This window comes from Prunus avium, chromosome 5 (assembly GCF_965620075.1).
Source record: "Prunus avium chromosome 5, drPruAviu1.hap1.1, whole genome shotgun sequence".
NCBI classification, from domain to species: Eukaryota; Viridiplantae; Streptophyta; class Magnoliopsida; order Rosales; family Rosaceae; genus Prunus; species Prunus avium.
In genome coordinates, this window is record NC_142288.1 from 27,757,204 (window position 1) to 27,771,559 (window position 14,356).

Genomic DNA, 14,356 nt, shown 5'->3' on the forward strand with positions numbered 1-14,356 from the left:
ATTGGGACTTCAAAACGGAAAATGAAACTAAAGGAAATAAGAAGAAACGGAAGGCTGATTCATGATGCATGTAAAGTTGATGTATGGCTGATCAGGATGAGTAAGCGAAAAAAAAGATAACGAATAAATAGCAGGCAACTGAAGAAATGCATTCAAGATAGTTTGCAAATATAATCTGTTAACAATAGCTCTTTCAACACTGGTTTATCATGCAGCAGAACTGCTGCTGTGAGAACCAAGATTATGTACAAAACATGAGAAAGAGATTAGTAAAGAAAATAGTGAACTTGTACGAGTATTTAAAATAATTCGATTACAGATACATGACAATCAGAAAGCTACAGCCTTCTGATTTTCCTCTACTGCTAGTAGCACAAACAGAAACAATACACTCAGATTTCCAGCTCCAACGTATCCTCTACGCCAAAATAGTACATGCCAGAATTGAGGAACACCGTATTATTGAATTGGCTCCTGATGGGGAGTCACTGCAGGTCCTGGAGCTATTGTGAACTGCAAGCCCCGGCGTTGCCCTGCCTGCAGCATAAATGCAACCTCAGTTGCTGCAAGTGCTGCTGCCTCCTGGCTCAACAGTAAGACACAAACAAATTAGCATGTAACCTTTTTTTTTAAAAAAGGTCTGCATTTACCAACTAACATCAACAACCAACAAGTCATTCTAGATGGTAAGCATAAATGTGCTACTGCGAATCAGATGCACCAACACAGATAAAGAAAAAGAAAAGTGAAGCCCCATCGTCTAGGTAAACATATAGACAACATCCTTGGCAACACAGTTCTTCAAAGAGACAATTAAAAAAATTCGGCATTCAATCATCTTCCAAGAGCAGAAAGCTTCTAGTAAATGGCAAACAAAAGTTGGTTGCAACATGATTCCTACATTCTTTCTGTGCAATATAAGAAGCATGCCAAACAGCAGGTGTTATCTCGTCTCATTAAGAAAATATAAGAATAAAATTATTCTTGGGTTCCACCAAAACAGCAGAACCCAGGAACTAACCTGTCTTTGCCTTCGACGTTGTAATATGCTGATGGCCCAAGCCATAATGTAGCATGGGAGAAGAAAACCAGCGGCCCGGAGCAAGAACAGCTGTAAACAATAGATCACTAGTTAGATGGAGCAAGAATCTGAAATGTTATGAGACACATCCAACATCCACATGCCACTTACAGAAAAGAAGGTTGAAGCATCATCATCATCCCCATCTCCATTGGGGAGGGTCAAAGCATGCCTCAAGAGGAGGAGAGCCATTAACTGCCAAGGAACAAGAGAGAAGGATTGACATTAAATTTTCTTATTCAACTGAGAGCAGACCATGCCAAGGTATTAAACTGGGAATGTACATAGGCAACAAGTTGCAGGGCCAGAAAAGCATCTGCAACTAGTTACACCAATTTAGAATGACCAGAGAAAAAGGTATTGAGAAATAAAGAAGTAAATAAAAGATAAAGTTACAATAGAGATTTCATTAAAGCTGGCAAACGGGGGAAAAAACATTGAGCTAGGTTTTGCTCATTGTCTGATAGACCCATAAACTAAAATCATAAAGAAGATGAGAAAGAAATATGTCATTCCTACATGCCCTACTATTAAATCTTATTGGAAAAAAATATAATTCCAACACATTATAAATGGCGGTTGCTATGGCTTACAATTAGAGCAGCAGAGCGGCAAAAAGCTGCTCCACTAGCATTTGTATCAGCATACTCATCATATTCAGCCTCTAGAAAGTGACGTTCAGCCGCTGCCATTGCTAATAGTCGAGGATCACGCAAATCCAAAGGGGTACCAGAGATTGTCCAACCCTCACTGTCAGGCAAATCCAAGAAGCAAAACAACAAAACAACAAAACAACAAAACAGATAAGGGTCTTAAATACAACCTGTACAACATATCCTGACAAAATAGTAATACAAAGAGAACAATGGGCTTTCAGTGCTCAATATAATTAGAAAAGTCCTTAGAACAAATAAACATTCTCACATCTATCTGGATGTTAATTTTAAAGATAAAAAGAATTTCCTCAATAACAACATGAACCAGGTTGCAAAGCATATGTGAATTTAAACTTGCCTGATGTCAATTGTGGTATCTTCAGACTGAGGCAGAGGTGGTGGGGCAGTATAACCAGGTTGGTATGGCTGTACATCCAAGAAACTTTGCATGAAAATTCACACAATGACTTTGCACTTGTGAGTGGATGAAATTCACATTAACCAATTGAAATGATCAAGAGGTTACCAGAAAATACTCACATGATTTAATATATCACATGGATGCATCATTATAGTTAATTGATTTTAAAACCAAATATCTTCTCATGATACAACATTGCATTTCATACTTCGCAAAACAGAAAAGGCAAGCTTATGATAGCTTCTAAACAAAGAGAAGTTGCTTACTTATATGAATATAAGGAACATCTTTAATAATTATTAATCTCAAATATATAAATGAATCTAGCAGATTCTCCACCGAAAAACAATCATGAAACATGGCAATTGCAGATGCCGGGGATTCTAGAAACTTACCTGATGACAAATTTCACAAGTTATATCTCCCTTCTCATTGCACCATCGCTGGACACATTTTCTATGAGCAAACTGAATTGTAAAAAGAGAGAAAGAAATCATTGGCTTTGCCTTTAAATTCATAATATAGTCTAACAAGACACTGAAATTGCTTCACATATATGAAACTAGGAGAATAATATTGGCTTGCAGTGAAAGATTCATACAAAGATAGTGGGTAGTGAAAAAGAAAAAGGAAAAGGAAAAGAAAAAGAAAACAGAAAGCTAAGATCAACAAAACCACATAACCAAACCACAAATAAAAAGGAATCACCAGCACATGTCATGATATATAACCAAACCACAAATAAAAAGGAATCAGCAGCACATGTCATGATATAACTTCAAGCCCATGAAGCTGATTTGAGCATAATAGCGGAGTCTAACTACAGGGGTAGAAAATACTCTCTGAACTAAACATCAAAAAATCAGACATACTTTTAAGCTGCCACTGCAAGCACAGGGGACTTCCAAATTCTTAACGCTATCTTCTTCCTGGCAAATGCGACATTCAACCGTCTGAATCAGTGGCTCTTCTTCTTCAGATACAACCTTCTCCCCTACCCCCTTAACATCAATGGCGCAAGTGGGTAGCTCGGCCGATTGGGAGCATGAACCCTCTGAAGAAGATCCTGGGGCCTCATTCCCTTGCAGTGATTGCAAGCTTTCAGGTTTTGTGAAGCGGTCAACGCACAACACCAGGTGATCACCCATTCTTACTCAAATTAAAGCTCCTGCATCAACAATATAGAAAGAAAATTCATTAACTCAAAACAATCTCCTTTTAAAATTCAATAAAATGCACTAGTCAAATTTAAAGTTGTGAAATGTATGATTCTGGGTTTTGTGATCAGGAAAAACAACGAAATAGTCCTGCATAGAAGTGCAGGAAAATAAAAAATTGGATCTTAAATCCTAATTCTTTCAATATCTGGACCTAAAAGGAATGGCGAGGAGTTGACCCAGATCTAAGGTTTTAATTGGACTTCTCTGCTATCTTCCTCAGTTTTTCAAGCAGAAAGAAAAGCTTCAGAATTTCTATAACAGCTCCAATTTGAAGTTCCACTCAAAAGGTTTGAATTTCAAAATTGGCTTTCCCTTTTCTTTAACCACCTTTAGGTCACAAAGGAGCTCCTAAACTACAACAAAAAGGCATATAACCAAACATTAAAGCTTCAAAATTTCCCAAACTACCCTGCATTCAGGCCATTTCAACTGCGTGTTTGGATGCTAAGAACAAGAAGGCCAAAGAAAAACTAAAGAAAATCTAGGGCCTAACATTGTATACAATTAAACCGATATGTCATATGATCAGTGCTTCACTGGCTCCAGCTAATTGACCCCATATAACCTAAGCAAAAAGAAAACCAAGAAAACAGAATCTCCACCAGTCTGAGCTACCAAACAAAAGTCCTGTACTTGCCGAACCCCAAACTAAATCCCCAACCTTTCCCTAACCAAACCCATAAATTGACACCAAAATTTGACAAAAACTTACCAATACGATCAATCGGTGATACAAAACCCTAAAAGAACAAAAATTCACACCCACGATCGAAATGTAAGAACTTTATGATTTTCTACACCTAAAAATGAAGCATTTACAGCAGGAATGCATTATGCAAATTGATAAAACAAATTTAGGAGAGAGAAAAATACACAAATCAGGAAAAGCACAAGGAAGAAAAGTACCTGGAAAAGACCTAGAATTTGAGCTTTTAGAACTCTGAAATTGTTCTCTTGTGAAAAAGTCTTTTAACCTTTGCCTTTCCACCAAACGGATTTTTATTTGATTCAATTTGAAGGCATCAGGTTCGGATTGGACGAGCCTAGTTAATGCTAGGCTCGGTAACGCCCGTCCATAGCTATAAGAGATCGTCTGTGTTTTCTGTACCAAATGGAGAGTATTTGTTGAATCAAGACCATTGAAACACTCATGACCGTAATCCAGATCGAATGATTTGATTTAGCGCGTGTTTTAACAGTAACGGTCTTTAACGGACGTCAGAATGTCCGAGGGTCGTCGGTTCGTTTGGATTTGTGACTGCATATGTAATGCATTAAACAGTCTCGACCCTAACGGTGATCCAATAGGCTTATGCCACCTCATGAAAACAATTCGTTCAAATATATATATATTATTGCTTGCAAAATTGAGTATTTAAAAGAGATTTTCTATTTAAATCCCGCACTCCTCTTTGTTCACCCCAGTACTTCAATCATTAAGCTGTAAGTTTTATTATTCTGTAAAAAGACAAAAAAGGTCATCCAACTTAATAATTAACCCCAGTACATCTATACACACACCCCACCACTCTTCATATCAAGTTTTAGAAAAATACAAACTCCTCTACATCCTATTGCCAGATTATTCTTCTCTTTTAAATACATAGAAAATTGACGAGCCTACCTCTTTAAATATGCGTGGAGTTTATGGAAAGGCTTGTTAATTATCAACTCAACAATACCCAAGTGTTGGAATTCTAGTTACAGTTCTTGGAGAGAGGTAAAGTTGTTCTCTTTCTCTAGAAAGTATTAAATTTTGGGTTTAGGGTTCTATTTGTTTGTGTTTTTTATGCTGGGAACAAAGAAAATTGTGGGGTTTAAATAGAAAATCTCTTTTCTTTCTTATTTTTTCAGTTTGGGGTGTATTTGAGGGTAGTTTGGGAATATAGTGGGGTTCTCTTAGAAATTGTGAAAATTTAAATTAAAAGATGGAGTGAACTTAGAACATGAGGAGAACTAAGAGAAGTGTGGGGTTTAAATAGAAAATCTCTATTTAAAATCCAACCATTGAACAGTTGATGAACATGTGAATTGACCTTGGCCATGTTCCTAGAAGCACCATTCACTTGACCTTGCCCATGTTCATACAAGTGTCCAAGTCTTGCCAATAAATTATTTGTTTTGTCAAAACAAATAATTTCCAATAAAATATTTAAGGGGAAATTTTCGAATGAAAATACCAAAGAAGGTGAAAACACAAAGAAAGTTACTCTGTTCTTAGTATATGCAAAGGGGGTTTGTTGGAAGGGTGGCTTTTGGTAAATTAGTTGGTAAAATCATTGATTTCATTGTAATCAAGGAACATGGAAGAAACTTATATGTTTGGCAACCATGAAAGTTGTTCAAGTCACTTCGCATCAAAGGTAAGGTTTAAAGTAAATCCCGCAATTACTTGTACACTAAATGCATTAGGTAGATAATTTTATACTCAAGACTTAAACCTAAAAGGTATTAGGTTTAGAAAAGATGAAAATATAGATGTTTTCGTCTCTCTGCGCCCAAGTTCGATTTTCATCCTCGTACATTAAAGTAGTTTAAAATATCACTTTGTAAAAAAGCGATTCTCATCTCCGCATGTGCTTTCACGACTGTGAGAAGATTTTTTTTTTTAATTTTTAATTTATTTTAGAATTAAAAAAGATAATGGTTAGTTGTGCTCCATAAAAATAGGATTCATTATCTAATTTTTCTTTTAATTTTAAACTTTTTTAATATGAAAAAAATGTGAATTTATCATATTATCATCATTTAATTAATAATTTCAATTTTTAATGTTTGCATTAACTAAGGGCATTTTTTAGTACTTTGAATGTTTTATCATTCTCTGCCTTTTGCTTTATATATATAGATAGCTCAGTGTAAAGCAAGAAAAATTTCCGTGCAAAAGTGATTATATATCACGATACCTCTTTTAATTTCTATTATCACGCCATATGAATACTAACAAATAAATATTTATACATCCCAAGCAGTGATGATTATTTATTTTATTATTTTATTTTATTTTACAGAAACATAACAATCCCCCTATTACCAAAACACTAATAAATTAATTTATTTAACGAGAAAAAGGGAAAGATAATAAAATAACCGGATTCGGAGCCGAAAAGAAAACCCGTTTATAGTGCTTTGTTGAGTATATCCATATATAAGGAGGCCCAAAACCTAGGGTTTAGCCTCACAAGCATACACAGATATACGATCATGGCAGAGAAGACAGTCTCTGAACTCGCCGAAACCAACTCGGAAACCGCCACCGCAGCCGAGGACATGGAACTAGAAGCCTCAGAGCCCGCCCCGGTCCAAAAACCCGATGAGGGCACTAACGGCGAGGCTGAGGCGAACGCGAAACGGCTCAGGGATGAGGAGGGGAGTGAAGGAAACGACGCCGAGGCGAAGAAGACGAAGGTGGAGAAGTCGCCGGAAGAGGAACGGTTGGAGAAGTTGGGGGAAGGAAAAGAGTCGGGTCGGGTCAGCCTGGGCCCGAAGAGTTTCGGGTCATCGGTGGACATGTTCGACTACTTCTACAAGTTGCTTCATTATTGGCCGACTGATCTCAGTGTTAATAAGGTACCCAAAGAAAGCTATTTATTTGTTCTTGATCCTCTGAGCTCTGTTTGCTTGTGCTGAAAGTTGTATGGAATTCAGATAGAATAAAAATCGAAACCTTTTCTCAGTACATAACTGAATAATTAGCGTTATAATTTGGTGTCCCGTAGTTGTGGTGAATGTGGTTATGAGAATTTTGGTTTGGCTTGCGTCTTCTCCCCTGTTGGAAAGAAAACAAAAGGCAAACAGTTTTCTTTTCTCAAAGTCTGAGACTTTTGCGGTTTTGGTAAATATTAATTGCTTGAAAATTGTTTTTTTGTTTTAATTTAATCAGTGACGTTGGAGTTATTTGTTTGATCCTGGTGTTTGGCATATATTGATCTAAGGTGTCCTGGTGTTTCTACATTGGGTTTTCTAGAGATGGTATTGTTAATTCATATATTTAAAGATCTTTTTTATGTGTGAATTCTCTAAGAATTTGTTAGGAAACTCGATGGTGGATAGTTCATGTTCAATTCATTACCTTAAAATTTGCAAAATTTCATTCCTATGTTAATTGTCTGTCAACTCTCTTATATTTTTATTAGCCTTTGGAGGAATTGGAAGGGGAGAGTATAGGTGTGTTGCATGAGAATATACAAAAAAAAGTTTGAAAGTTTCCCAATATCTGAAGATAGTTGCTTGAAAAGGAAGATCTAAGTTCACCAGAAAATTCAGCATCCCTAATTTTTACAAATTATCTAGCAACCCTGCTCAATATCCCCTGTTCACAAATTCAATTATGCTAAGGCAATGAGATTAGTTTTAGGAATTTTTAACTAGAAAAGAGATTGATTTTAGAAGACTTTTGTAAGTTGGCTGTGATCGTTTCATTGAGTGCTTTCATTTTGAGATTGCTGCTGTCCTGCAATATTTATCTCTTGCTATTTGATGACATATTTGACTGAATCTCTTGTTATGTTGCAGTATGAACATCTGGTTTTGCTGGACTTGCTTAAGAAGGGTCATGCAGAGCCTGATAAGAAGATTGGTGGAGGGGTCCAGGCTTTCCAAGTTCGAACCCATCCATTGTATAAAAGCAGGTGCTTCTTCCTCATTAGGGAAGATGAAGCTGTTGATGATTTTAGTTTCAGGAAGTGTGTGGATCAGATACTTCCCTTGCCAGAGAACATGAAAGCACACTCTGACGCTAATAAAGCCTTAGGTGGGAAAGGTGGCCGGGGTGGCGGCAGTGGGAGAGGAGGTTGGCGTGGCCGTGGAAGGGGTAAGCCGAGAAACTGAAGTGTAGTCTCCAGGTTTTCCTTTGCTGGAGTTTGAGTTTTAGCATAGGTTCAAAGAAGAAAAGTTATGGACCTTGCTTTATATCCCTTCTATTTTATTGAGATAAAACAGTTGTGTTATTCAAATTTGATTGATAAGGGTTTCTTCTGGTTTTTTCCATTGCTTTTTATGTACTTGTACACAAGGTAGAATTCGTTTCATTCTAATGCATATTTAAGGAACATTATAATTTCCGATTGCAACCTAAAACTTTTAACCAAAATATTGTTATTGTTACTCATCATCAGCTAAAACTTGGCGTTAAGTAAGAATTATGATTTATCAGGATTCGCTTGGCTCCTATTTGTGGATTCTGCAATGATTAGTTTTGTAACTCTTCTCAGTCATTTTCCACCACTTGGAAAAGGATATATATATATATATATTATTTTTTTTTTAATGAAAAACCGTAGCTTCTCAGTCTTTAAAAGACGGAATTATATTATGCATGCCATGGCAATAATTGGCCACCATTCATATACATTAACTAGATTACATGATATAGAAGAATAATTGGTCTGATTATAATTAGCTTAATTAATCAAAATATTTCTAACTGATCAATGATCATTACTTCGTAAATGATTATTTATCAGTACGTTACATGCATCCATATTAAAACCGAATCCACAATCTCAAAATGAACAACGAAAAAAGAAGTGGGCAGAAAATATAGTGCCGCAAAATAATCTCATTTTCAAAATCAAAGCTAGTGCCGCCAGCGAGTACATGTATCATGTATTACTTTTGACTAATTATCAAAATAATATTTACCCAAATTTTATCATGCTTAACATTGATTATGAGGATCGAAAGGGTGATTGATACTTTGCTTGTTGAGATGATCTTAAAAATCATTATATTTGAGGTCATGTTTTCGAATTCTCCCTCTCACAAAATCATTACATTTGAGGCCTTGAGGATGATCCAAACTCCAATGGGCGAGCGACATGTAATAATTGCAAAAGGTGAGCAAATGTGACAAGGAGCGATAATGATTGTGAATTGCTAGTAAGTCCAAGTTTTTAGTACCCCATAGTAGATTATGTATATATATATATATATATATATATATATATAGATGTATGTAGATGATCCAAACTTGGCAAGGCATGCAGGCTAATGATCAAGAAGAAAAATGATATAAAATTAATAATTGTGGGAAGGGAGAGAGGAGGTGTGGCGGCGCACGTTCATGTAGGCTCATGATCATGAAGCCCCTCCTAGTAAATTAGATATGATCCTTAATTAATACATCTTGTAACTCTCAATAAGCAATAATTAAGCGCACACAGCCATTTTTATTCGTGTCCCTATATATACCCACTTCTGGTCTCTTCTTCTTCCTCATCTCTCTCTCTCTCTCTCTCTCTATCTCTCTCTCTCTCAAACACAAAACACAAAACACAAAACACAAAACACACATTGATTCGTAAGTGAGTGCAATCAAAATCAAATGGGTGGTCATTCACTTATGAGTTGGCTGGCCAACTATGATGTTGTTGAAGACCCATTTTGCTTCACAAACCAAATAGTTCCTCCTATGGATTATTTGAGGTGTGTGTTATTGATTTTTTATTTTCTTTTATTGGCATAATTTTAGCATGCATTGTTCAATATTGTGGATGTTAATAGATCATTGTTTGTTAGTGGAATGAACGGGTACGATCCATTTGATTGGCAATACGAATGGACGCTCCCACTAGTACAAGACTCTTTTCTTGATGCTGCTGTTCCTTTCATGGATCAAAGCTGTTTGAATCTTGATCCTCTTTACTCTTCCCTTGATATTCAACCAATCCGAAGTGTGTTTCAAGGTGTGTGATTCTTTGTAAAGCACTATGTATATATTTTAATTTTCAGCTTTTTCTGTAGTTAATTTTATTTTTCAACTTATATTTTTATTCTTTTTAAGCAGGTGATGAAATTGTTTTGGGAAATGGAAATGGGGTTTGTAATGATTTGTTCGGTGAATTAATGGAGCCTAGCAATAATAAAAAAAAACAAATACAGCATCAACCTCCATTGCTGATGTGCAAGAATGAAGAAAATGGCAGTGCTGAGAATGATTTGGAGGACGAGAGGAAGCTGACTAGTAAAAGGTCTCACCTTAGCACAAGGCTCAGATCATCAAACTCCATGTCGCTCAACTCATCAAAAATGTTGTCCAGGGAAACAATATCAAACTACTTCTACATGCCTATAACTCAGGCAGCCAAGGAACTCAATGTAGGTTTAACCCTTTTGAAGAAAAGGTGTAGAGAGTTGGGGATTCGCCGGTGGCCTCACCGGAAGCTGGCCAGTCTCCAAACCCTAATCAGAAACATTCAGGTTTGTTCAATAAAAATAACAACTTTACATATGCACCAAAGTTGTAGAAATGACTTTTCACTTATAAACTCATAAATTGGCGTTACATGTATTTATGCATATGTAGGAGTTGGGAAATGAGGGGGAGGAGAGTAAGGAGAAGCTTCGAAATGCAATAGAGTTGTTGGAGAGGGAGAGGAAGCTGCTGGAGGAAGTGCCCGACATGCAATTGGAGGACCATACCAAGCGATTGAGGCAAGCTTGTTTTAAGGCTAATTACAAGAAGAGAAAGATCATGGAGATGAATAATATGGATCAATCACAATCCTCTTTCATCTGCAGCAACAATGAAATTCACGAATATGCAAGTACTATGGATGATGATCATGAGGAAGATGAAGAAATCAAGTCTCTTTTATCTGACTCTTTTTCCTCATCAAATACCAACAACACATGCCTGTTCTAGTTCTTCACTTGGCTGGGTTTTTCTTTTTTTAAAGTATCTTATTTTCTTATGTTAATTTCTAAAATTTAACTCGTATTATTTGTACTTTTTCTTTTATGATATACAGAAGCTTGAGAGGCTTTCAAGTTTCAATGAGGCTCAAATAGGTAAATGTATGCGCAACCATGCTGAATGTGCTTCTCCTATCAAGCATTTCCAAGTAGAATTAATATTCAAAAGGTATAACAATTATAAAGAAACCAAAAACTCCCGAAGTATTTGCCCCAAACGCATAATTAGAAAAATAAAAAAAACACACACACACACAAAACTACGACTATCAAGTTTAATTTATCAAGTAGGAATATATAGCTACGTACCTTAAGTACAAGTCTCTGCAAGGAAGGAGATGCCTTCAAGAAGCTCCAAATGCTTAAGATTTGGTAATGTAGGAACAGGCATATCTATACTGAAAGAAAGCCAAACACAGAGTAAAAAAACTCCATAAATTAATCCAACAAAAACATAAGTAAACCAACACATGATAATTACAAAATACATACTAACCTTTATGCCAATACAAAATACATGAGAGTCTCTAGTTGAGAGAGACAACAAGGAAGTTGGGTGAAGGCATGACTCGTTAAATCAGCAATACTCTTGGAATAGACCGGAAGCTCAAAAATGGATACCTCAACAAGTGACGGCACATTACTGAGATGCAAGTTTCTCTTATCTGGCATAAATAAATGACACAAGGTTTGCGTCATAAATCTCAATGCTTCTAAGGCCAAGACAATATCTTATCGATAAATACTTGAATGAAACTAATGGACGGACAACTCTTAAATCAACTAAATTTGTAGCACCAAGCACTGATAACTGTTCGAAAACTGGACAATTAGACAAGAAGTACTCAACAACTCATCAACATTATTTTCCAAATGAAGAACCCTGTGAAATTTTTAATGTCAATTTTCCAACTTCACCATAGTGTCTAAAAACTTTTTTGAGCACTGAGAAATTCGAAACTGGTTGTAAGAATAATTAAGGTTTCGAATTTCTCAGTGCTCAAAAAAGTTTTTAGACACTATGGTGAAGTTGGAAAATTGACATTAAAAATTTCACATCTTTGCAATAAGCAAAGGGAACCGAAGAGTGAAAATATGAGAAGAGCAGCAGTCTCACATCACCTAAGCTCACTCTCTTCTTCTCAGTCTCATCACCTCAACGTTCCTGTTTGTTTTACCACCAACATCTCCCACACTCAAACCCCAAAACAATCCCTTCTTGACCTCATCAAATCATGCACCAGAAGATCCCATTTGCTCCAAATCCACGCCCACATCGTCCGAACATCACTTGTTCTGGAACCCACCATTTGCCTCCAGTTCTTGTCCCTCGTTGCACTTTCACCACTGAAGAGCATCTCCTATTCCCGCCGATTCTTCGATCAGATAGCAAAGCCGACTTCATTTCAGTACAACACCATGGTAAGAGCTTACTCAATCAGTGATTCACCAGAGGAGGGGTTTTCTATGTACCGAGATTTGCTACGGCGGGGCCTCCGTGCCGACGCCTTGGCATCGTCTTTTGTGATCAAATCTTGCATTAGAGTTTCGTCGTTGCTAGGAGCGATTCAGGTGCATGCTAGGATTTTGAGAGATGGCCATGAATCCGACAGTCGTTTGCTCACTACTTTGATGGACTTGTATTCAATTTGTGGCAAGTGTGATGAAGCATGCAAGTTGTTCGATGAGATGCCTAAGAGAGATGTTGTTGCTTGGAACGTGTTGATTTCTTGTTGTTTACATAATAACCGGACGAGGGATGCTGTGAGCTTGTTCGATATAATGCAGAGTGAAACTCATAGATGTGAACCTGACGAAGTTACGTGTTTACTTATGCTCCAAGCTTGTTCCAACTTGAACGCGTTGGAGTTCGGCGAACGGGTTCATAAGTACATTGAAGAACATGGTTATGATGGTGCTTCAAATCTGTGTAACTCTCTAATAGCGATGTATTCACGGTGTGGGTGTTTGGATAAGGCTTATGAGGTGTTTAAGGGAATGAAGGATAAAAATGTGGTTTCGTGGAGTGCAATGATTTCTGGTTTGGCAGTGAATGGGTATGGTAGAGAAGCTATTGAAGCATTCGGAGAGATGCAGAAAATGGGTGTTTTACCAGATGATCAGACTTTTACTGGAGTTCTTTGTGCTTGCAGTCATTGCGGTTTGGTTGATGAAGGAATGGTGTTTTTTGATCGTATGAGCAAAGAGTTTGGGGTAGTGCCTAATGTCCATCACTATGGATGCATGGTTGATCTTTTGGGTCGTGCTGGTCGACTTGATCAGGCCTATCAGCTCATACTGTCAATGGATATCAAACCGGATTCGACAATATGGAGGACCTTACTTGGGGGTTGCAGAATTCATGGCCATGATGCCCTTGCGGAAAGTGTTATAGGTCATTTGATCGAACTCAAGGCTCAAGAGGCAGGGGATTATGTTCTGTTGATGAATATTTACTCTTCAGCTGGGAACTGGGAGAAGCTAACAGAAGTGAGGAAATTTATGAAGGAAAAAGCAATTCAAACTACACCTGGCTGTAGCACAATTGAATTGAAAGGAGTAGCACACGAGTTTGTTGTGGATGATGTTTCACACCCAAGGAAGGATGAAATCTACAAGATGCTGGATGAGATTAATAGCCAGCTGAAGATTGCTGGTTATGTTGCAGATGTATCATCTGAATTGCACAACTTGGGGACAGAAGAAAAGGGGCATGCACTCTCCTGTCACAGCGAGAAATTAGCTATTGCTTTCGGTGTCCTAGCAACTCCACCTGGCACGCCAATCAGAGTGGCCAAGAATCTTCGGATATGTGTTGATTGCCATAATTTTGCTATGGCTCTCTCAGGGGTTTATAACAGAGAGGTAATTTTACGGGACCGCACCCGGTTTCATCATTTCCGGGAGGGACGCTGCTCGTGCAATGGCTATTGGTAGCAATATTCAATATCTACATCATGTGAGCCAACTGGGAACATTTTCTGCAAATGAAATTCCTGGGCAGAAGCAACACTGTGGGTTGTTTAGATGGTAGTAGATAATTCTAGTGAAGTAATTATTAGTGCCCTGGCAGTGGCCATCCTTTGGTTTGAAAGAGAAAATGTGGAAGGAAAGATGTGAAAAGGCAGTTGTAGCAGCAATCTGTTTGGCTGATTGAGCACTGGTGCAGTTACTTGGTGTGCAGGGCAGGCAGCCACCTTAAGAGATGAACAAAAGAGGATACTAAAAAGCTACGGTTCAGATAAGCTTTGTATGCATCCAGCGAATGGCCTGATTAATAAGT

The 14,356-nt window shown here is 37.4% G+C and overlaps 4 protein-coding genes across 8 annotated transcripts; 3 read left to right on the forward strand and 1 right to left on the reverse strand.

The window, feature by feature from the left end:
* Positions 1-139: 139 nt before the first annotated feature.
* On the reverse strand, positions 140-4,442 carry LOC110762347 (uncharacterized). 5 transcript variants are annotated; one of them, XM_021964971.2, is made up of 8 exons: positions 4,285-4,442; positions 3,031-3,326; positions 2,554-2,625; positions 2,096-2,163; positions 1,675-1,831; positions 1,193-1,276; positions 1,022-1,111; positions 140-582 (listed from the first exon to the last, which is right to left on the reverse strand). In XM_021964971.2, exons 2-8 carry the CDS (start codon positions 3,304-3,306, stop codon positions 460-462), a joined length of 870 nt encoding a protein of 289 aa, XP_021820663.1. In that variant the 5' UTR covers positions 3,307-3,326; positions 4,285-4,442; the 3' UTR covers positions 140-459. The 5 variants fall into 5 exon arrangements, with proteins under 5 accessions (XP_021820663.1, XP_021820667.1, XP_021820666.1 ...); XM_021964975.2 differs by lacking the exon at positions 4,285-4,442 and adding an exon at positions 4,091-4,247; XM_021964974.2 differs by lacking the exon at positions 4,285-4,442 and adding an exon at positions 3,787-3,910.
* A 2,028-nt stretch (positions 4,443-6,470) lies between these two features.
* On the forward strand, positions 6,471-8,367 carry LOC110762349 (DCL-like protein). Its single transcript, XM_021964976.2, has 2 exons — positions 6,471-6,948; positions 7,894-8,367. The coding sequence occupies exons 1-2, from the start codon at positions 6,583-6,585 to the stop codon at positions 8,206-8,208; spliced, it is 681 nt and encodes a 226-aa protein (XP_021820668.2). The 5' UTR covers positions 6,471-6,582; the 3' UTR covers positions 8,209-8,367.
* A 1,336-nt stretch (positions 8,368-9,703) lies between these two features.
* On the forward strand, positions 9,704-11,023 carry LOC110762276 (uncharacterized). Its single transcript, XM_021964880.2, has 4 exons — positions 9,704-9,804; positions 9,898-10,064; positions 10,166-10,578; positions 10,685-11,023. Exons 1-4 carry the CDS (start codon positions 9,704-9,706, stop codon positions 11,021-11,023), a joined length of 1,020 nt encoding a protein of 339 aa, XP_021820572.2.
* Positions 11,024-12,049: 1,026 nt separating this feature from the next.
* On the forward strand, positions 12,050-14,014 carry LOC110762350 (Pentatricopeptide repeat (PPR) superfamily protein). The gene has a single exon (XM_021964977.2). It carries the CDS (start codon positions 12,169-12,171, stop codon positions 14,008-14,010), a length of 1,842 nt encoding a protein of 613 aa, XP_021820669.2. The 5' UTR covers positions 12,050-12,168; the 3' UTR covers positions 14,011-14,014.
* Positions 14,015-14,356: the final 342 nt, after the last annotated feature.

Bases quoted from the DNA above. Each gene is read 5' to 3' on its own strand.
- LOC110762347 (XM_021964971.2), bottom strand. From the start codon at position 3,306: ATGGGTGATCACCTGGTGTTGTGCGTTGACCGCTTCACAAAACCTGAA. The intron at 2,164-2,553 runs GTAAGTTTCTAG...TTGGATGTACAG, and splicing joins CTTGTGAAATTTGTCATCAG to CCATACCAACCTGGTTATAC. The intron at 1,112-1,192 runs GTAAGTGGCATG...TATTGTTTACAG, and splicing joins ATGCTTCAACCTTCTTTTCT to CTGTTCTTGCTCCGGGCCGC.
- LOC110762350 (XM_021964977.2), top strand. From the start codon at position 12,169: ATGAGAAGAGCAGCAGTCTCACATCACCTAAGCTCACTCTCTTCTTCT.
- LOC110762349 (XM_021964976.2), top strand. From the start codon at position 6,583: ATGGCAGAGAAGACAGTCTCTGAACTCGCCGAAACCAACTCGGAAACC. The intron at 6,949-7,893 runs GTACCCAAAGAA...GTTATGTTGCAG, and splicing joins CTGATCTCAGTGTTAATAAG to TATGAACATCTGGTTTTGCT.
- LOC110762276 (XM_021964880.2), top strand. From the start codon at position 9,704: ATGGGTGGTCATTCACTTATGAGTTGGCTGGCCAACTATGATGTTGTT. The intron at 9,805-9,897 runs GTGTGTGTTATT...ATTGTTTGTTAG, and splicing joins CCTCCTATGGATTATTTGAG to TGGAATGAACGGGTACGATC. The intron at 10,065-10,165 runs GTGTGTGATTCT...CTTTTTAAGCAG, and splicing joins AATCCGAAGTGTGTTTCAAG to GTGATGAAATTGTTTTGGGA.